The sequence below is a fragment of the Notolepis coatsorum genome (assembly GCF_963971535.1).
Source record: "Notolepis coatsorum genome assembly, chromosome: 7".
Lineage (NCBI taxonomy): Eukaryota > Metazoa > Chordata > Actinopteri > Aulopiformes > Paralepididae > Notolepis > Notolepis coatsorum.
The window spans coordinates 11450380-11472879 of record NC_140171.1 but is presented as its reverse complement, the minus strand read 5'-3'; the positions used below and the strand labels follow the sequence as shown (position 1 = coordinate 11472879).

General features: G+C 46.2%; 1 protein-coding gene across 1 annotated transcript in view; it reads left to right on the top strand.

Moving 5' to 3' along the window:
• The window catches only part of radil (Ras association and DIL domains), a gene marked incomplete at both ends in the record, with an annotated part of 71955 nt that overhangs the window by 10935 nt on the left and 38520 nt on the right, over positions 1-22500 (top strand). The window contains 6 exon segments of the mRNA XM_084319478.1: positions 10165-10272; positions 11089-11204; positions 15572-15769; positions 17628-18189; positions 18298-18471; positions 19749-19879. Of these exon segments, the coding sequence (XP_084175604.1) occupies positions 10165-10272; positions 11089-11204; positions 15572-15769; positions 17628-18189; positions 18298-18471; positions 19749-19879 (1289 nt within the window).

Below are 22500 nucleotides of genomic sequence, written 5' to 3'. Positions count from 1 at the left end.
ACTTATATTAGTTAGTCTTTTATACCTATTGTTATGTCTGCATTTTATACATTGTTTTTTATTCTGTCGACTGTATGCAGATTTTATGCCTGTGTTAATTTTGTGCTACTTGCTGTGGGGCACTTTTGGCTGCGGTCCATGTGTGAAGGGTGCTACATAGATAGAGTTATTATTATTATATTATAATAAAAAATATATGCATTGAAATCTCGACGACATTGAAAATGCGGGTGACCTCAATTGTCCTTTCCAGAATAAATAAAGGTTTGAATCAGCATTTCTTTTGTGTGTGTGTGAGGACCGGCCAAAATGTCCTCACTACAACAAAATGTCCTCACATTATAGACAGTTTGTCAAGAGTGGGTTATCTCTCACGCACACACACACACACATGCTCCACAGACACCAGGGTAGGATATTAATAGCTTTTGTTTCCTAACATGAAACATGAAATTGGGATCAGAGGAGCTAAAACGCTGCTAGAGAGAGGGAGGAAATGTTAAATAAATGTAACGTTACAACAACAGAGGTTTGTTTAATGTTAAACCATTATTATGTAAATACTTCTGCCCCAGAAATGATGGAAAATGACCCTTAAATGTAGTTCATGAGGGCAAAAAAACAAAACAAACAAAACAACATCCCCCCTCTTTCCTGCCCTGACACACTTAAAGTGCAGGAGAGAGAGATGTACGGCTGGCAGGTCTTAAAGTGCAGGAGAGATGTACGGCTGGCAGGTCTTAAAGTGCAGGAGGAGAGAGATGTACGGCTGGCAGGTCTTAAAGTGCAGGAGAGATGTATGGCTGGCAGGTCTTAAAGTTCAGGAGGAGAGATGTACGGCTGGCAGGTCTTAAAGTGCAGGAGGAGAGATGTACGGCTGGCAGGTCTTAAAGTGCAGGAGAGATGTATGGCTGGCAGGTCTTAAAGTTCAGGAGGAGAGATGTACGGCTGGCAGGTCTTAAAGTGCAGGAGGAGAGATGTACGGCTGGCAGGTCTTAAAGTGCAGGAGAGATGTATGGCTGGCAGGTCTTAAAGTTCAGGAGGAGAGATGTACGGCTGGCAGGTCTTAAAGTGCAGGAGAGAGATGTACGGCTGGCAGGTCTTAAAGTGCAGGAGAGAGATGTATGGCTGGCAGGGTCTTAAAGTGCAGGAGGAGAGATGTATGGCTGGCAGGTCTTAAAGTGTAGCAGAGAGATGTACGGCTGGCAGGTCTTAAAGTGCAGGAGGAGAGATGTATGGCTGGCAGGTTTTAAAGTGCAGGAGAGAGATGTATGGCTGGCAGGTCTTAAAGTGCAGGAGAGAGATGTATGGCTGGCAGGTCTTAAAGTGTAGCAGAGAGATGTACGGCTGGCAGGTCTTAAAGTGCAGGAGAGAGAGATGTATGGCCGGCAGGTCTTAAAGTGCAGGAGGAGAGATGTACGGCTGGCAGGACTTAAAGTGCAGGAGGAGAGATGTATGGCTGGCAGGTCTTAAAGTGCAGGAGGTGAGATGTACGGCTGGCAGGTCTTAAAGTGCAGGAGGAGAGACGTACGGCTGGTAGGTCTTAAAGTGCAGGAGAGATGTATGGCTGGCAGGTCTTAAAGTGCAGGAGAGATGTATGGCTGATTGGCTGGCAGGTCTTAAAGTGCAGGAGAGACGTATGGCTGGCAGGTCTTAAAGTGCAGGAGAGATGTACGGCTGGCAGGTCTTAAAGTGCAGGAGAGACGTATGGCTGGCAGGTCTTAAAGTGCAGGAGAGATGTATGGCTGGCAGGTCTTAAAGTGCAGGAGAGAGATGTACGGCTGGCAGGTCTTAAAGTGCAGGAGAGATGTACGGCTGGCAGGTCTTAAAGTGCAGGAGAGACAAATGGCCGGCAGGTCGATTGATCGACTGTAACCTGAGTCTAGTGTGTCCGGTGGAGGGGGGGGGGGGGGTTTATATGAATGACAGCTTTCTACTAGAGAGTTGAGTGTTGCACTATCGTGTTCTCAATATAGTGCTGACCTGCACTGCAATGCACTTTGCTACACACCACACAGACTCACACCTGCACCGACTCAACACCGGTGTGTGTGTGTGTGTGTGTGTGTGCGTGTGTGTGTGTGTGTGTGTGCGTGTGCGTGTGTGTGTGTGTGTGTGTGTGTGTGTGTGTGTGTGTGTGTGTGTGTGTGTGTGTGTGTGTGTGTGTGTGTGTGTGTGTGTGTGTGTGTGCGTGTGTGTGTGTGTGTGTGTGAATGTGCGTGCGTGCACTCTTGCATACCCTGGCTAGTCCCTGTGGTGAACAGGGAAGCAGCCCTGTGTGTGTGAGTCTTATCCTGCCAGTACATAGCCTCTCCTTCACCAGGACTCCTGGTAAACTCGGGGTCTCGGAGCTGCGGGTGATCCGCAGAGGTGCGATGTGCCGGCCCACAGCTGTCGACACGCCCTGGCATCCACCAACCACAGCCCCGCTGTCTTGCGGGTACGTCTGGGAAGACGAAGGCTAGGGGAGCAAACCCTGAGAGAAAAGCAACGTGCAGACTACCTAACTAACCCCAACCCTGCACACAAGAAAGAAATGAATCCCTCTCAAACTGGCTGTACGGAACATAAGGACTGTTTTGGAGATTGGCAGTCGACTACATCTCCTTTCGATCGATTAGTCGACTATTCGACTAGTCGAGGTCAGCCCTACTGTGAACACTTCAAAGAGAGAGTTTTCCCCCCAACACCAACAACGTATTTCTATTCTAGTCACCATCACCCGCCTTCAGCGCTGACAGCAAGCCCTTAGCAGTAGTGCCAGATTAAAAATATATTGGAAGCATCCGGTCTGAAGACTGTAGCACAGACAACGGCATTCAAAGCTGGATAAAGCATGCCTCAGCCTCCTTTAGTAGGCTGTGTAAGAGGCTGTTCCCTAGCCTGCTTTGATAGGCCACCTAAGAGAGAGGGTGTTCCCTAGCCTGCTTTGATAGGCCACCTAAGAGAGAGGGTGTTCCCTAGCCTGCTTTGATAGGCCACATAAGAGGCTGTTCTCTAGCCTGCTTTGATAGGCCACATAAGAGAGAGAGAGAGAGTGTTCCCTAGCCTGCTTTGATAGGCCACATAAGAGGCTGTTCTCTAGCCTGCTTTGATAGGCCACATAAGAGAGAGGGTGTTCCCTAACCTGCTTTGATAGGCCGTGTAAGAGAGAGGGTGTTCCCTAGCCTGCTTTGATAGGCCACATAAGAGAGAGGGTGTTCCCTAGCCTGCTTTGATAGGCCACATAAGAGAGAGGGTGTTCCCTAGCCTGCTTTGATAGGCCACCTAAGAGAGAGGGTGTTCCCTAGCCTGCTTTGATAGGCCACATAAGAGAGAGGGTGTTCCCTAGCCTGCTTTGATAGGCCACATAAGAGAGAGGGTGTTCCCTAGCCTGCTTTGATAGGCCACATAAGAGGATGTTCTCTAGCCTCCGTTGGTAGACTGTGTAAGAGGCTGTTCCTGAACAAAAACCTCAATATACACCCTAAGACAACAGCCTATGAAGCCTTCTGTGTCTCCACACTACTCTACGGCTGGACGCCGTATCGCCGCCATAGACGACAGCTGGGGAACCTCCACATCAAATGTCTCCAGTGCATCCTTGGGCTAACCTGCCATGATTATGTGCCACACGGAAATACTGGCAAGAACCGCCATGTTTCTTTTTTTTGTATCCACTTTTTCTCCTCCTATTTTTCTGTATTTTCCTCCAATCCCAATGTAGTCGTTATGCCAATTCCCCCCCTCCCCTCCCTGGTCGTTGCACGCATGTGCCCCCCACTGGTCGTCTAGGGAGCCCTGAAGTCTATCACATGCTTCCTCCGATACATAGGAGACAGCCAGCAGCCTCTTTTCACCTGACAGCGCAGACTCTCATTGGTGAAGTGTAACGTGTGGGAGGTCACACTACCTTCACCATTTCCCTCCCTCGCTGTGCAGGCGCCCTGACCGACCTGTAGGAGTCGCTGTTTACAATGACCAGATTACCACCCACCGGCTTCCCTCCCGCTGACACCGCAAATTGTGTCAGTATGACGGCCGGCCAAGCCGGAGGCACCGCTGACAGCTGGATTCGATACCAGTGTCTCTGCGGTGGTAGACAGACGCTTAGTCCGCTGTGCTACCCAGCCGTCCTGAACCGCCATGTTTCTTTACCACCAACTGCGAAGGGTTGGCCACACAGTCATGATGCCAGAGGAGCAGCTTTCACGCCAGCTCTTGTAAGGTGGCAGCGATCTGTGGCAGGCCCGAAGCAGAGATACAAGGACCAGCTCAAAACAACGGTCTAAGAGATGTGTAACAAAGCTCAAAACAACACTAAGAGATGTGGAACAAAGCTCAAAACAACACTAAGAGATGTGGAACAAAGCTCAAAACAACACTAAGAGATGTGGAACAAAGCTCAAAACAACACTCTAAGAGATGTGGGAACAAAGCTCAAAACAACACTCTAAGAGATGTGGAACAAAGCTCAAAACAACACTCTAAGAGATGTGGGAACAAAGCTCAAAACAACACTCTAAGAGATGTGGAACAAAGCTCAAAACAACACTCTAAGAGATGTGGAACAAAGCTCAAAACAACACTCTAAGAGACGTGGAACAAAGCTCAAAACAACACTCTAAGAGATGTGGAACAAAGCTCAAAACAACACTATAAGAGATGTGGAACAAAGCTCAAAACAACACTCTAAGAGATGTGGAACAAAGCTCAAAACAACACTAAGAGATGTGGAACAAAGCTCAAAACAACACTATAAGAGATGTGGAACAAAGCTCAAAACAACACTAAGAGATGTGGAACAAAGCTCAAAACAACACTAAGAGATGTGGAACAAAGCTCAAAACAACACTAAGAGATGTGGAACAAAGCTCAAAACAACACTAAGAGATGTGGAACAAAGCTCAAAACAACACTAAGAGATGTGGAACAAAGCTCAAAACAACACTCTAAGAGATGTGGAACAAAGCTCAAAACAACACTCTAAGAGATGTGGAACAAAGCTCAAAACAACACTCTAAGAGATGTGGGAACAAAGCTCAAAACAACACTCTAAGAGATGTGGAACAAAGCTCAAAACAACACTCTAAGAGATGTGGAACAAAGCTCAAAACAACACTCTAAGAGATGTGGAACAAAGCTCAAAACAACACTAAGAGATGTGGAACAAAGCTCAAAACAACACTATAAGAGATGTGGAACAAAGCTCAAAACAACACTAAGAGATGTGGAACAAAGCTCAAAACAACACTAAGAGATGTGGAACAAAGCTCAAAACAACACTAAGAGATGTGGAACAAAGCTCAAAACAACACTAAGAGATGTGGAACAAAGCTCAAAACAACACTAAGAGATGTGGAACAAAGCTCAAAACAACACTCTAAGAGATGTGGGAACAAAGCTCAAAACAACACTCTAAGAGATGTGGAACAAAGCTCAAAACAACACTCTAAGAGATGTGGAACAAAGCTCAAAACAACACTCTAAGAGATGTGGAACAAAGCTCAAAACAACACTCTAAGAGACGTGGAACAAAGCTCAAAACAACACTCTAAGAGATGTGGAACAAAGCTCAAAACAACACTAAGAGATGTGGACCAAAGCTCAAAACAACACTCTAAGAGATGTGGAACAAAGCTCAAAACAACACTAAGAGATGTGGAACAAAGCTCAAAACAACACTCTTAATAGATGTAGAACAAAGCTCAAAACAACACTCTTAAGAGATGTGGAACAAAGCTCAAAACAACACTAAGAGATGTGGAACAAAGCTCAAAACAACACTATAAGAGATGTGGAACAAAGCTCAAAACAACACTCTAAGAGATGTGGAACAAAGCTCAAAACAACACTAAGAGATGTGGAACAAAGCTCAAAACAACACTATAAGAGATGTGGAACAAAGCTCAAAACAACACTAAGAGATGTGGAACAAAGCTCAAAACAACACTAAGAGATGTGGAACAAAGCTCAAAACAACACTAAGAGATGTGGAACAAAGCTCAAAACAACACTATAAGAGATGTGGAACAAAGCTCAAAACAAAACTCTAAGAGATGTGGAACAAAGCTCAAAACAACACTAAGAGATGTGGAACAAAGCTCAAAACAACACTAAGAGATGTGGAACAAAGCTCAAAACAACACTCTAAGAGATGTGGAACAAAGCTCAAAACAACACTCTAAGAGATGTGGAACAAAGCTCAAAACAACACTCTAAGAGATGTGGAACAAAGCTCAAAACAACACTCTAAGAGATGTGGGAACAAAGCTCAAAACAACACTCTAAGAGATGTGGAACAAAGCTCAAAACAACACTCTAAGAGATGTGGGAACAAAGCTCAAAACAACACTCTAAGAGATGTGGAACAAAGCTCAAAACAACACTCTAAGAGATGTGGAACAAAGCTCAAAACAACACTCTAAGAGACGTGGAACAAAGCTCAAAACAACACTCTAAGAGATGTGGAACAAAGCTCAAAACAACACTAAGAGATGTGGACCAAAGCTCAAAACAACACTCTAAGAGATGTGGAACAAAGCTCAAAACAACACTAAGAGATGTGGAACAAAGCTCAAAACAACACTCTTAATAGATGTAGAACAAAGCTCAAAACAACACTCTTAAGAGATGTGGAACAAAGCTCAAAACAACACTAAGAGATGTGGAACAAAGCTCAAAACAACACTATAAGAGATGTGGAACAAAGCTCAAAACAACACTCTAAGAGATGTGGAACAAAGCTCAAAACAACACTAAGAGATGTGGAACAAAGCTCAAAACAACACTATAAGAGATGTGGAACAAAGCTCAAAACAACACTAAGAGATGTGGAACAAAGCTCAAAACAACACTAAGAGATGTGGAACAAAGCTCAAAACAACACTAAGAGATGTGGAACAAAGCTCAAAACAAAACTCTAAGAGATGTGGAACAAAGCTCAAAACAACACTAAGAGATGTGGAACAAAGCTCAAAACAACACTAAGAGATGTGGAACAAAGCTCAAAACAACACTCTAAGAGATGTGGAACAAAGCTCAAAACAACACTCTAAGAGATGTGGAACAAAGCTCAAAACAACACTCTAAGAGATGTGGAACAAAGCTCAAAACAACACTCTAAGAGATGTGGAACAAAGCTCAAAACAACACTCTAATAGATGTGGAACAAAGCTCAAAACAACACTCTAAGAGATGTGGAACAAAGCTCAAAACAACACTCTAAGAGATGTGGAACAAAGCTCAAAACAACACTAAGAGATGTGGAACAAAGCTCAAAACAACACTAAGAGATGTGGAACAAAGCTCAAAACAACACTAAGAGATGTGGAACAAAGCTCAAAACAACTCTAAGAGATGTGGAACAAAGCTCAAAACAACACTAAGAGATGTGGAACAAATCTCAAAACAACACTATAAGAGATGTGGAACAAAGCTCAAAACAACACTCTAAGAGATGTGGAACAAAGCTCAAAACAACACTAAGAGATGTGGGAACAAAGCTCAAAACAACACTAAGAGATGTGGGAACAAAGCTCAAAACAACACTCTAAGAGATGTGGAACAAAGCTCAAAACAACTCTAAGAGATGTGGAACAAAGCTCAAAACAACACTAAGAGATGTGGAACAAAGCTCAAAACAACACTAAGAGATGTGGAACAAAGCTTTTTGTCCCCCTCCTTTTTCCGTTTAGTCGTTATGCCAATTCCCAATCCCCTTCCTGGTCGTTGCGCACTTACTCCCTACCGTCGGTCTGGGAGGGTGAAGGCTATCACATGCTTCCTCCGACAGATGTGGAGCCAATCTCCGCTTCTTTTCACCTGGCAGCGCGGACTCTCACTGGGGGAGTGTAACGTGTGGAAGGATCACACTACTTCCCCCAGCTCCCTCCCTCGCTGAGCAGGCGCCCCAACCGACCTGTAGGAGTCGCTGTTTACAACGACCAGGATACACCCCACCGGCTTCCCACCCGCTGACACTGCCAATTGTGTCAGTATGGACGACCGACCAAGCCGGAGGTACCGCCGACAGCTGGATTCGATACCAGTGTCTCTGCGGTGGTAGGCAGACGCTTAGTCCACTGCACTACCCGGCCGCCCCAAAACAACACTCTTAAGAGATGTGGAACACAGCAGATTCAGAACGCCTTGTTTGGAGGCATCTCTGCCAAGAAGGACTTTGAGGCTTTGAAGGGGAGAGGAGCGAGGAGAAGGAGAAGGGGTGTCAGAGGAAGAAGCAGCTGAAACAGACCTGACTACGTGTGTGTGTGGTGCATGTGTGTGTGTGTGTGTGTGTGTGTGTGTGTGTGTGTGTGTGTGTGTGTATGTGTGTGTGTGTATGTATGTGTGTGTGTGTGTGTGTGTGTGTGTGTGTGTGTGTGTTGAATAGGAACCCCGCAGTGACCTTATAATTACTGTACTGACTAATGAAAAGTGGTGTGCCATTTACACGTGCACACACACACGTGCACCACACACACACGCCTACTGAACACACAAAGGATGTATACCAGGGTTTATCAGCACTTAATTAATTTTACCCCATTAACTGACCGACATTAACACACTAACACGTTTTCATAATCACCCCTAACCCCTTTCTCTCTGGTGTGTACAGTGTTCATGGAAATACTGTACCCTGGGGTGTGTGTGTGCGTCCGTGTGCGTGTGTGTGTACCTGCGTGCGTGTGTGTGTGTGTATTCTCAGACACAGATTTCACAGCTAGGGATGAAACGATACACAAACAATCACACATTTAGATTTCGAGGTCACCATTCGATCGGATTTTCAATTCTTTATGCGTTAAGATGTACTCATACTACTACAGAGCTATAATTGTGGATTATCCTGTCTTTACTGTATATATGAGAGCCCTAGGGAAGAGAATGAGAGAAGGAGAATTGTTGATCATTACACCTCTATTCGTAGCAAATCAAATGTGAAAACTCATACGTTATCCCAGATCAACACACCAAGCAGATCGCAGGTGTGTGTGTGTGTGTGTGTGCGTGTGTGTGTGTGTGTGTGTGTGTGTGTGTGTGTTTGTGTGTGTGTGTGTGTTTGTGTGATAGTGTTTTTGAAGGTGACATATTAATGAGGACATCCTATGTGTAGAAAGGCGACCCCAATAAACATCTGATTTAGCAGAGCCTTTGGTGAACATCTACTGTACGAGTCAGAACAGACTGGAGATAGAAACACTGCGATTTTAGAATTCACTACATCAAAATGGCATCACGGATCATTGGAGAGATGTTCTTGGAAGCTTTAGAGGACGCCTCCCTGTTGGCTCTCTGCCCCCCCACTGTAACTGTTGGCTGAAGTCCACCAGAGCATCGCTGGTGTTTGTAGATGTATGTTCCCTTAACTATCTATATATCCATGGGTTAAAGTGGGCAGGAAGGGTCCGGAACTGCTTTCTGGCATCTTCCATTGGCAAAAACACGAGTGTCGATACATTTAACGTCATGGGCCAATTCGCCCCGGTCCGTTACCAGCTCAAGTATTGACACTAAACAACCTCTGCATTTAGATTCTGACACGGCAAAATCCTCAATCAAATCCTCAATGTTGTTATTTATAACTATATGAAGCCTGTTGCAGTCGCAGGTAGTTTGTTATTTCAGTGCATAACATTGAGCCACAACGTTAATATTTCCTTTGATTATTACTTCAGCTACAAGGTCATTTACAAACAGAATAGTCTGTCCATAAAGACAACATGTTCATTCCCCCACCTGCCAAATCCCACTTTAACCCCTGTATATATATTTCCTTGATAACTTGCATGATAATAATACCACAGAGCCTTTTTGCTCCTATGTGCATGCTTGTCTTGTAGTGTGTGTGTGTGTGTGTGTGTGTGTCTGTGTGTGTGTGTGTGTGTGTGTGTGTGTGTGTGTGTGTGTGTGTGTGTGTGTGTGTGTGTGTGTGTGTGTGTGTGTGAGTGTGTGTGTGTGTGTGTGTGTGTGTGTGTGTGTGTGTGTGTGTGTGTGTGTGTGTGTGTGTGTGTGTGTGTGTGTGCGTGAGTGTGTGTGTGTATGCGCGTGCGTGTGTGTGTGTGTGCGCGTGTGCGCGCGCTTGTGTGTGTGCATGGGTCCATCTGTACTTGGTGTTTTGGAGGGGGTTGTTCTCTCAGCCCCCTCCCCCCCCTCTTTACCCCTCCCGCCCCTGCTGTATAGGGACCAAAACACCCCAATTCCTGGCGGCTCTAATGGGTCGGTCTGGGCTGGGCAGACACAGAAGCTCCCCCCTGCGCTCTGGTCGAGTGGTACAGTCCGGCTCTAAAGGTGGGGACTATAGCTTCAGGTAGGGTGGCTGTCAATCATCGCCATGGAGACCACCTCTACCTGCCCCCTCACCAGTACCACCCACATTGCCAGTGTGTGGACCTATCTGTGACTGTATATGTGTGCGTGTGAATGTGCGTGTGCGTTGCGCAAGGGTGGACCATTGCACGCTTCTCTAAAACTGTCAAATTCACGGATCGGGAGTTGCTTGACAAGACATTTCATCAAGACATTCACCTGTTGTCGGCCTGGTGCGCTTCATTCATGCGACCCCGCAGCTCACCCTCGCTCACCTGTTGTCGTGCCTGGTGCGCTTCATTCATACGACCCCAGCTCACCCCAGCTCACCTCCCGCGGCCTTGTCTGCTGTGTCACTCCAGGCTCAACTCACATAAGCATGAGTGTCGATCCAGCCGACTGGCCGTACAGCCTGTTGTCTTCTACCCTCAGTTCACCCATGATTCACCCGCTTTAGAGCCAGAGATTTGATACAAAATGACGTGTTTTAACATGCAGTCTTGTGTGTTTTCCACTTTCTCCTTTTCTCTCTACACTTTCTTCTCTCGCTGCTCCCGCCTGCCCCCCACCACTTTCCTCTCCATCTGTTACACCTCCCCCACTCTCTCTCTCTCTCTCTCTCGCTCTCTCTCTCTCTCTCTTCCACTCCCTGCTCCCCCTTCTCCTCCTCTTTCCTCCCCGTATCCCTTTCCTCGTCTCCGCCCTCCTCTCCCTTCTTCTCTTGTCCTCTGTTTTCTCCTCCTCCTCCTCCTCCTCCTCCTCCTCCTCCTCCTCCTCTCTCTCCGTCCTTCCTGTCAGACATCAACGCCCAGGCACGTAAGCTCCAGAGGAACAGGGCGAAGGGGACCCTGACCCTCCCCCGGCCCGGCCCCTCCGCCTTCTGCCGCAGCCTCAGCGAGACCAGCCTCAACCAGGTGGGACGTCACTCTGATGACACTTAGCAGTGATTCATTCGTTATGAGACTGTATTCATGCTAGGCCAGCCCCCCCCCCCTATTCCTCAAGGGCATTTCGGCAGCGCAGAAGCCTCTCTCACAGAATGTCTAGGATGCCCATTTGTCCTCCATGTTGGAAGAGACAATGGGATGCTATGTGCAGAACAACTGGTTGTTATTATTATGTGTTGATATTTGAGAATAATTGGTCATAATTTAGGGTCACTGGTTCTTGTGAATGAGTCACAGTGGAACAGTAACATTGTGCTTTTCCAATGTTTTACCTGCTCCACCACATCACAGAAATTAGGCGTTGTCTTTCAAAGGTGGTTGCCGATGGTTACAGGCAGCCATGTTGGAAGAAAGAGAACTAACCATCCCTTGCAGCGTTATTTTTTTTCCTAGACGCATTTCTGGCAAGACGCTCTCTGATTGGCCGACGCCTGTTTCTACACTGGTTAAGTTTAGGCACTCTTCGAAGTTGGTTAAGGTTAGAGTTTGTCTTAGAGCGTGACGGCAAGTTCTTTCGACGGTTAAGCTTAGGCACTCTTTCGAAGTTGGTTAAGGTTAGAGTTTGTCTTAGAGCATGGCGATAGAACGCCAGGTAGTTTGCAGACTGTTAGACGCGGAAATGGGCAAAGACACAGCTCGTCACGCGATTGGGCAAACATGTCAGTGGCCAATCAGAGAGCGTCAGTCAGTGGCCAATCAGAGAGCGTCTGCCAGAAATGCGGCTAGGAAAAAAAATAACGCTCCCTTGCAAGCTCCCTATTGCCGCTATCTTAGCTTTGACGCTAAGCTACATCCCTAGCCAATCAAACAATCAACAATACATTTTGCATAGTTCACCAATAGAATGGCCCTTCCTCCAAGACAGCGGAACGGACAGGCTGGAATAGAGCGGAATTACTTGTTGAATAGAGCTGAATGACTTGTTGAATAGAGCTGAATGACTTGTTGAATGACTTGTTGAATAGAGCTGAATGACTTGTTGAATAGAGCTGAATGACTTGTTGAATGACTTGTTGAATAGACCTGAATGACTTGTTGAATAGAGCTGAATGACTTGTTGAATAGAGCTGAATGACTTGTTGAATAGAGCTGAATGACTTGTTGAATAGACCTGAATGACTTGTTGAATAGAGCTGAATGACTTGTTGAATAGAGCGGAATGACTTGTTGAATAGACCTGAATGACTTGTTGAATAGAGCTGAATGACTTGTTGAATAGAGCGGAATGACTTGTTGAATAGAGCTGAATGACTTGTTGAATAGAGCCGAATGACTTGTTGAATAGAGCCGAATGACTTGTTGAATAGAGCCGAATTACTTGTTGAATAGAGCTGAATTACTTGTTGAATAGAGCGGAATGACTTGTTGAATAGAGCGGAATGACTTGTGACTTGTTGAATAGAGCGGAATGACTTGTTGAATAGAGCCAAATGACTTGTTGAATAGAGCGGAATGACTTGTAGAATAGAGCTGAATGACTTGTTGAATAGAGCCGAATGACTTGTTGAATAGAGCGGAATGACTTGTGACTTGTTGAATAGAGCAGAATGACTTGTTGAATAGAGCGGAATGACTTGTTGAATAGAGCTGAATGACTTGTTGAATAGAGCTGAATGACTTGTTGAATAGAGCTGAATGACTTGTTGAATAGAGCTGAAGGACTTGTTGAATAGAGCTGAATGACTTGTTGAATAGAGCTGAATGACTTGTTGAATAGAGCTGAATGACTTGTTGAATAGAGCTGAAGGACTTGTTGAATAGAGCTGAAGGACTTGTTGAATAGAGCAGAATGACTTGTTGAATAGAGCGGAATGACTTGTTCGAAGTGGGAAAAGATTTCACCCATAACAAATAAACGGTAATGATGAATGAGGTGATTTTCTTCACCTCTGTCCATCGTATGGACTTCTGATGACCTTCTGATGGGGAATAATCTCGTTAAACCTAAACAGATTATTCACGGCGGCGGGCAACAGAGTCATTGGGTTGAGGGTGGAATTTAATGCCACATATGTTGCGGCGTGGAGAGACTCGGGAGTACAACCCTGGATCTCAGTCGAAACGGACTATATACTCGTGGTTTGCTGTAATGTGTGTGTGTGTGTTGGTTCCTGGGCTTTAGTTCTGAATGTTTTTGGACTAGCCCTGAATCTTTCTGACAGAGGAAAAAAAAATCTATAATCATCAGGAAATGTAATTAATGAAATGTCCTGACCACCTCCCCACCCTCGCTGCTGCTGCTGTGCGTGGAGACAGACACCAGGGGCGTGCCGCGGGCAGAGCGGCTGCCTCCTGAAGGGCATTTCACACACAGACACAGACCTGCAGACTTTCTGTTTTCACGTATATCTCAGGCGATATGGAACATCTGATCCACAATCAGACAAAGCTGGGACACGCAGGCCAGCTTCTAGATGGTGGCTGATACCACTTTTCACTAAAGGTATAACTGCGTGATGTACGGCGGCTGAAAGACCTTGTTCTTTAGCAGTAGGTGCAGAAAAAAAGCGTGTCCCAGTGTGCTATTTTGGTTCTGACACCTCCGTCACGTCCACCGTCGAAAGTTCGGTTTCTTAGATTTCGAAGTTCGGATTTCTTGAATGTTTTTTCTGAGAGCGCATAACTCTCTTCTCCTGAGTAAAGCCTTAACTTGTTCAGAGGACTCTAACCTCTTGACCTCTGACCTATAACCTCCTGACCAGAGATACTCTAAGCTCCTGACCAGAGCGACTCTAACCTCCTGACCAGAGAGACTCTAACCTCTTGACCTCTGACCTATAACCTCCTGACCAGAGATACTCTAACCTCCTGACCAGAGACACTCTAACCTCCTGACCAAAGACACTCTAACCTCCTGACCAAAGACACTCTAACCTCCTGACCAGAGAGACTCTAACCTCCTGACCAGAGAGACTCCAACCGCCTGACCAAAGACACTCTAACCTCCTGACCAAAGACACTCTAACCTCCTGACCAAAGACACTCTAACCTCCTGACCAAAGACACTCTAACCTCCTGACCAAAGACACTCTAACCTCCTGACCAAAGACACTCTAACCTCCTGACCAAAGACACTCTAACCTCCTGACCAAAGACACTCTAACCTCCTGACCAAAGACACTCTAACCTCCTGACCAGAGAGACTCTAACCTCCTGGCCAGATATACTCTAACCCTCTGTGGAGTCCCGTACCCTGGTTCCCTGAGAGTTCCTCATTCCGTAAAGTGCTGTAAATTAGATCATATCCAGACGTTAGAACCTAACCGCCCACGGGATAACGTTTGGTTTATTTACTAACCATTCACAGGAACTGAAAGACTAGCATTTCCCCAATAAATCCAATGAATCTCCGGCTGAATAAATAAATCCAATTGAATGGAGATGACGTCACCAGATGACAAGACCTTACTCCCCTAAGGTCAAGCTTCTCTGGGTATTTGTCATCCCACTTCTGACACCGTTTGATGGGGAATAATCCTGTTAAGCCTAAACAGATTATTCACGGAGGCGGACAACACGGAGTCTTTGGTTTGAGGGTGGAATTGAATGAAAGCACACGTGGCGGCGTTGCGTTGGAGAGAGAGACGGAGAGCAGCGGCGAACACACGAACCCTGCATTCCTCTCTAGAAGGGCGAGCTGGTATTTATTATACAGGGGAGTGGGTGCGTTGTACAGATAGGGGGTGAGTGACATTGACAGATAGGGGAGAGGTGATAAGCAAGTACATGAGTGTATGACGACAAACATGGGCTGAGTGATGTAGAGAAGACAGAGTGTGTGTCTGTGTGTGTGTGTGTGTGTGTGTGTGTGTGTGTGTGTGTGTGTGTGTGTGTGTGTGTGTGTGTGAATGAACAGCGTATCCTGATCATTTTCCATATCACTTATCTAAACCTCTGTGTGTGTGTGTGTGTGTGTGTGTGTGTGCATGCGTGTGTGCGTGCGTGTGTGTGTGTGTGTGTGTGTGTGTGTGTGTGTGTGTGTGTGCGTGCGTATGTGTGTGTGTGCGTGCGTATGTGTGTGCATGCGTATGTGTGTGTGTGTGTGTGTGTGCATGCGTATGTGTGTGTGTGTGTGTGTGTGTGTGTGTGTGTGCATGCGTATGTGTGTGTGTGTGTGTGTGCATGCGTATGTGTGTGTGTGTGTATGTGTGTGTGTGTGTGTGTGTGTGTGTGTGTGTGTGTGTGTGTGTGTGTGTGTGTGTGTGTGTGTGTGTGTGTGTGTGTGTGTGTGTGCATGCGTATGTGTGTGTGTGTGTGTGTGTGTGTGTGTGTGTGTGTGTGTGTGTGTGTGTGTGTGTGTGTGTGTGTGTGTGTGTGTGTGTGTGTGTGTCCAGCTGGGAGTGGACGATGAGCCCAAGCGTTATTACTCCACCTTGCCCGGACCCCTCAGGACCCGGGGGGGCCGGGAGGGGGTCTCCACCAGCCGGAGGAAAGAGGAAGGAGGCCAGGGAGGAGGAGGAGGAGGAGGAGGGGTGAGACACTCCCTCTACCAGTCCCCCCACCTGCTACTGCTGCAGGGCTACAACAGACAGGTGAGGATGGTGTGGACGGATGTAACGGGGATGAGGTTCTGGTACTGCTACAGGGTTACAACAGACTAGGGCTGTCCCCGACTAAGGATTTGGATGGTCGACTCTGATTGGCCAAAATGTGCCGTTAGTCGACTATTGGTCAACTAAAAAATAAAAAATAAAATAAAAGTATAATATTTTTAATAAAAATAAAAAATAATTTTTATTTTTATTTTTTATCATTCCATTTGGGCTGTGGGGGGTGCTTAACGTCTGAAGGAGTCGACTGAAGGCTTCTTGTCCTCTGATGGATACATCTTGATATTTGTCTAGTCTAGTGTGTTCATTAGATGGGTGAAATCCTCTTTCAGTGCCTCTGTGCCTGTTTTCTTAGGCAGTTAGCCTCTGGTATGCGTGCCATTAGCGTTAGACACGCTTCTAGGCCTCTTTTCTTTTGGAAAGAATGATTAAAAAATATAAATAATAATAATAAAATTATAAATATTTTTTTATTTTTATTTTTTATATTCGACTAAGAGGTTGGCCAGTCGACTACGGCTCCTTTTGACCGATTAGTCGACTAATCGACTAATAGGGGTCAGCCCTACAACAGACAGGTGAGGATGATATGGACGGATGTGAAGGAATGAGGTTCTGGATGTGTATGTGCTGATATATGCAGCGTAGGGCTGGGTGATGTGATGCTTAGAAAGAACACCTCGATATGTTTGGGCCCTGGTGGTGATATACTGTACGCTGTACGTTATTATATATATTATATATGAGTATGTCAAGAGTGTCACACCAATCCATCGCTGAATGGGTCAAAGCCTAGTTTAGGTGTTTGTAGAGTGTGCCCGGGATAGTTTACTACCATAGTAAATAACAATAAACAACACACATTGCAATGCGAGGCGGTAGTGTGTACGCCGTACTCAAATCAATATTCACTGGACTATTCCCATCCAGACGCTAAATCCTCTGTGACAATATGCTCAGCTTGTCCGTCTATTGACCGTACAGTCAATACAAACAAATCAGCAGGCAAAACACTGCTATATCAAGTGAAGCCACACAAGATTGCCTGTGGATCTACAATAATTGGCCTGCTATCAATAACCTAAATCTGAAACAATGATCACTGACAGCTGCATACTTCTCATACCGGCATCACAATGTATTACTGTAGCCTCATAATTGCTAAACATAATAAAACCCCAAAGCCTCTGTTTTTGTTTAATGTTTGAAATGACTATAAAAATGGACATCTAAATGTACTCAAGGTCGTACTCTGGTGGTTATTGGCGCTGGCGTGTTGCCATAGGAACAAGGCCAATAACGTCATTGTTTAACCCTCGAGTCACCCTTGTCGCAGTTCTGGTCAAAAAGCTATTTTTTTTATGTGTGTTTGTGGATAGCGTTGGCTAGATTGTATGTATATGCCAAAAAAGTAGCTGAGTATCACATCTTGGACTCACATTACAATAAAATAAAAACAATCACTATTAAGCGCGTGAACAACAAGTGTTCACCCTAGTCGCAGAACTGGACATGTTAGGGATAGGGTTAGGGTTATAGTTAGGGTTAGGTTAGGGTAACCCTAGGGTAACCCTAACCCCCTAACCCTAACCCCCTAACCCTAATCCTAACCCCAACCCCAACCCTAACCCTAACCCTAATTTAAGAAATGGTTAAAATCCTGAAAATGAATAAATATTCTATATGTATGGTGAGGACTGAAGTTAATAATGATATTCATGAAAGAAAATTGGAAAAAGATATGTTTTACTGAGATCACAGTTTCGGTCACTAGGGAGACAGGTAGTGTGTTTTTTGAAGGTTAACTCGAGGGTTAATGGCATCCCGGTGTGCGTTGCAGGACTGCCTGGTGTACCTGTTGAACCGAGAGCAGCACACGGTGGGCCAGGAGACCCCGTCGGCCCGGCCCAACATCTGCCTGTCGTCCCCCGACATCCTGCCCCTCCACTGCCGCCTGCGCCGCGTGCCCGCGCCCCAACGTCGCCACCACGCCAACGGCAACGGCAACAAGGGGGGCGACGACGACACGGTCGACGGCGGCGGCGGCCAGCGGTTCTGCGTGGCCGCGGAGCCCGTGCCGCACGCCGCCGTCCTGGTGAACTTCTCGCGCTGCGAGCGCTCCACCACGCTGCGCCACGGGGACCTGTTGTCCTTCGGCGGGCACTACATCTTCCTGTACAAGGACCCCACGGGCGCCAAGCCGCTGCCCGCCCAGACCCTGTCGCGCCTCCGCTCCCTGGGACAGCTGTACGAGGCGGGAGGGGAGGACGGCGGCGAGGCGGGGGGAGGGGGGGGGGTCTGCAGGATGTGCGGCCAGGCGCTGAAGGACAGAGCGGCGCAGGTGGTCTCCAGCGCGCCGGCCGCCCGGCGGAGCTTTAAACCCCACCTGGTGAAGCCCCGCGGTGGGAGCGTGACAGCCGCAGGAGAGGGAGGAGGAGGGGGAGGAGGAGCAGGAGGAGGGGGAGGGGGAGGAGGGGGAGGAGGAGGGGGAGGTGGAGGAGGAGGAGGAGGAGGAGGTGGAGGAGGAGGAGGTGGAGGAGGAGGAGGTGGAGGAGGGGGAGGTGGAGGAGGAGGAAGTGGAAGTGGAGGAGGAGGAGGTCAGAAGAGGAGGCTACAGCTGGACTTTGACCAGGCCCACGAGGACCAGCTGGTGAACAGGATCGTCTCACTCATAGAACCTGGAGGTCTGCGCTCTGATTCACTATATAATAGAGTAATAATGCTCAAATAAAATACACAATACAAGACAATAAGGGTTGTTGTAACGATCTCAATAAGGAATCGGAATTATGAGAGAAATGTACAGTTCAATACAGTGTATCGAAATGTAAAACTGTATCGAGGATTTTCTATAGTAGAGGACGTGGAGTTTAAAGAAACAAGCCAACATTATGGGAAATTAGCTTACCGTCTTCTCCAGAGTCAGACAATAAGATAAGATACCAATTTCCTCTCTGTGCGTTGAGCAGGAAGCTATCTGGCTGCAAGCTAGCCTAGCTTAGCACAGATGAATGGAAGCGGATACGGAGCAGCTAGCCTAATAGCTGTTGGTCAGAAACACCTCTCCCGGAGGTTTTAAGCTAGGCTAGTGGTCCGTATCCGCTTCCATTCATTTGTGCTAAGCTATAAGCATTTGGTTGGTGTCCTTGAACCAAGATATGAGATGCCACGCAGGTATGTTCACTGCTATTAGCATAACGTTTAACGATCCCCTCCACACATATTGTTCTCATGGTTAACTCTTCTTGGAGGCAGGATTCTGACTGTACAGATTGTTGTTTGTGCAGAACTTGTCACTAATAGGTTGAACCTCTCACAGTCCAATATGTGATAACTCGACACCTTTATCTTCAGCTACACAGAAAGCTGAGTAGGTATTGACATGTCTTGAAAGAATACAAGCTGCCAACTTGCCAATTGCTGGTAAATATCAATGGCTTCTTGTTGGCAATTTGCATATTCATAGATCCTTGCATCTCGATGAGGGTAAAGGTGTAGTGATCAGTTTATTGAACAATTTGGTCGAAATGTATACACATTCTTTTTCAATATAGATTTTTTTTAAAGGATTTTAAATACATTTGGAGGGGATATTTAAGACTTATTTTCATTGTTTATGACTTTGAAATTAAATTGGTATTTTTCCTGAGCCAAACCAAGCCGTGTGGTATATAATCAAAGCTCTGTATTCTGAATACAACCTTCATATCTAATCATTACACCCCTAATAGACAATAGAATATAGAATTGCACCATGCAATGTCTTTGGTTGTTGTTGTGGAGGTGGTGGGTATGACACACACAGTCAGCAGCGGTGAGAGACTGTCTTCATGTACTAAGAAGAACAAGACATCATGTTTGGGGAATATATTTGTGGTGGGCTTGTCAGCCACAAATAAACGTCCGTTACGTGTGCGCCAGGCTCTGTGTGCTGCTGTAGCTAAACCTGTCCTCCTCACAGGGGACGACCACAAGCTGACTCCAGCCTACCTGCTGTGTCTCTGCATACAACACTCCGCCTCCAGCTTCCCGCCCGGAAGCTTCGGAAAACTGCTGCTCAAGATCGTCCGATGCATCCAGTCCATCGCGTGGGTCAGTGCCTGGCTGCCTCTCTGTCTCTCTACTTTATCTGTCTCTCCTGATGTCTCTCCTGATGTCTCTCCTGATGTCTCTCCTGATCTGTCTCTCCTTCTCTACTTTATCTGTCTCTCCTGATGTCTCTCCTGATGTCTCTCCTGATGTCTCTCCTGATCTGTCTCTCCTGATCTGTCTCTCCTTCTCTACTTTATCTGTCTCTCCTGATGTCTCTCCTGATGTCTCTCCTGATGTCTCTCCTGATCTGTCTCTCCTGATCTGTCTCTCCTTCTCTACTTTATCTGTCTCACCTGATGTCTCTCCTAGGGGTGTAACGATGCGACCTCACAACGATTAATTTTGATTACGAGTATTCAGGCAACGATTCAATGCATCATGAAATCTCTTCATTTGACCACGATTCGATTCGATTCATTTTCGATTCATTTTCTATCAGTTAATTCCCCCAAAAAATTTGAATACACAAATGTGGCTGGGGGAACTGACTCACTCAGCATGAATGGACTATAGGTCAATAAAAACAATACACACACACACAAAAAAATATATATATATATATAATCGATTCTAACATTTTCAAATCGATGCAGTTGAATCGTCACATTAGAATCGATGCATTTAGATTAATCGATGCATCATTACACCCCTAGTCTCTCCTGGTCTGTCTCTCCTGATCTGTCTCTCCTTCTCTACTTTATTTGTCTCTTTACTTTCTTGGCTATAGATCCAGACCCTGACAAGACAGTTATTGTATTCTCTCTTTAACCACTCTCTCACCATGTTGAATGTTGGGAGTCGTGGGTAGGCCTGCGCTGAAACAGCCGACCAAGATTTCTGACAGCATTTCAGATCGAGTGGATAGCTTTCAAATACTTAAAATAACCACAATTAACTGGCTACTAGAATGAACTAGTGGATCCTAGAGTTAATTGGTGGATCTGCGGGTTAACCACTGGCTACTAGAATGAACTAGTGGATCCTAGAGTTAATTGGTGGATCTGCGGGTTAACTACTGGCTACTAGAATGAACTAGTGGACCCTAGGGTTAACTAGTGGATCCTAGGGTTAACTGGTGGATCCTAGGGTTAACTAGTGGATCCTAGGGTTAACTGGTGGATCCTAGGGTTAACTGCTGGATCCTAGGGTTAACTGCTGGATCCTAGGTTTAACTGCTGGATCCTAGGGTTAACTGCTGGATCCTAGGGTTAACTAGTGGATCCTAGGGTTAACTGCTGGATCCTAGGTTTAACTGCTGGATCCTAGGGTTAACTGCTGGATCCTAGGTTTAACTAGTGGATCCTAGGGTTAACTGCTGGATCCTAGGGTTAACTGCTGGATCCTAGGGTTAACTGCTGGATCCTAGGTTTAACTGCTGGATCCTAGGGTTAACTAGTGGATCCTAGGGTTAACTGGTGGATCCTAGGGTTAACTGCTGGATCCTAGGGTTAACTGCTGGATCCTAGGTTTAACTGCTGGATCCTAGGGTTAACTGCTGGATCCTAGGGTTAACTGCTGGATCCTAGGGTTATTGATTGATTGATTGATTGATTGATTGATTGATTGATTGATTGATTGAAAATGTTATTAACAGATTGCAGAATGGGTACAATACAGTACGGCTCAATACACACAATTGTTAAGGGGATGCAGACCAGAGAAAGACTTTCGTCTTGTTTACATCAGGGTCCCCCATTTTCAATTCATCATAAACTGCTGCTGGATCCTATAGGGTTAACTGCTGGATCCTATAGGGTTAACTGCTACGGCTATTGGCTACTAGAACTGTATCGTAACAATCGTCTGGCTGCTAGCTGTGCTCTACTTACTACTTAGACGGCCTCATAGGGAGAGAGCGGGTCAGTGTCAGTCCAGGTGAATAGTTAAACAGGCTAGCAGCACTTTACTGGTACTGTGTTACTGTACAAGGTACTGGATTACACACAAGCACTGACACACACACACACTCATACGCACACACACACACACACACACACACACACGCACACACACACACACACACGCACGCATACACACACACACACACGCATATACACACACACACACACACACATACACACACACACACACACACACACACACACACACACGTACACAAACACTGACACACACACACGCATACATACACACACACAAGCACTGACACACACACATACATACACACAAGCAATGACACACACACACACACACACACACACACACACTCACACGCCTACATACACACACACAAGCACTGACACACACACACACGCATACATACACACACACACAAGCACTGACACACACACATGCATACATACACACACACACAAGCACTGACACACACACATGCATACATACACACACACACAAGCACTGACACACACACACACACCAAGTGTCACAGACACGCACACACAGATACTCATGCACACAGACACACACACAAACACACACACACGCACGCACGCACGCACGCACACACACACACACACACACACACACACACACACACACACACACACACACACACACACACACACACATATAAGGCATCTTATTTCTGTTTTGAAGGCTGTTTACCGTGTTGACCCTGTTAGATACACTGTCCTTGTAACAGG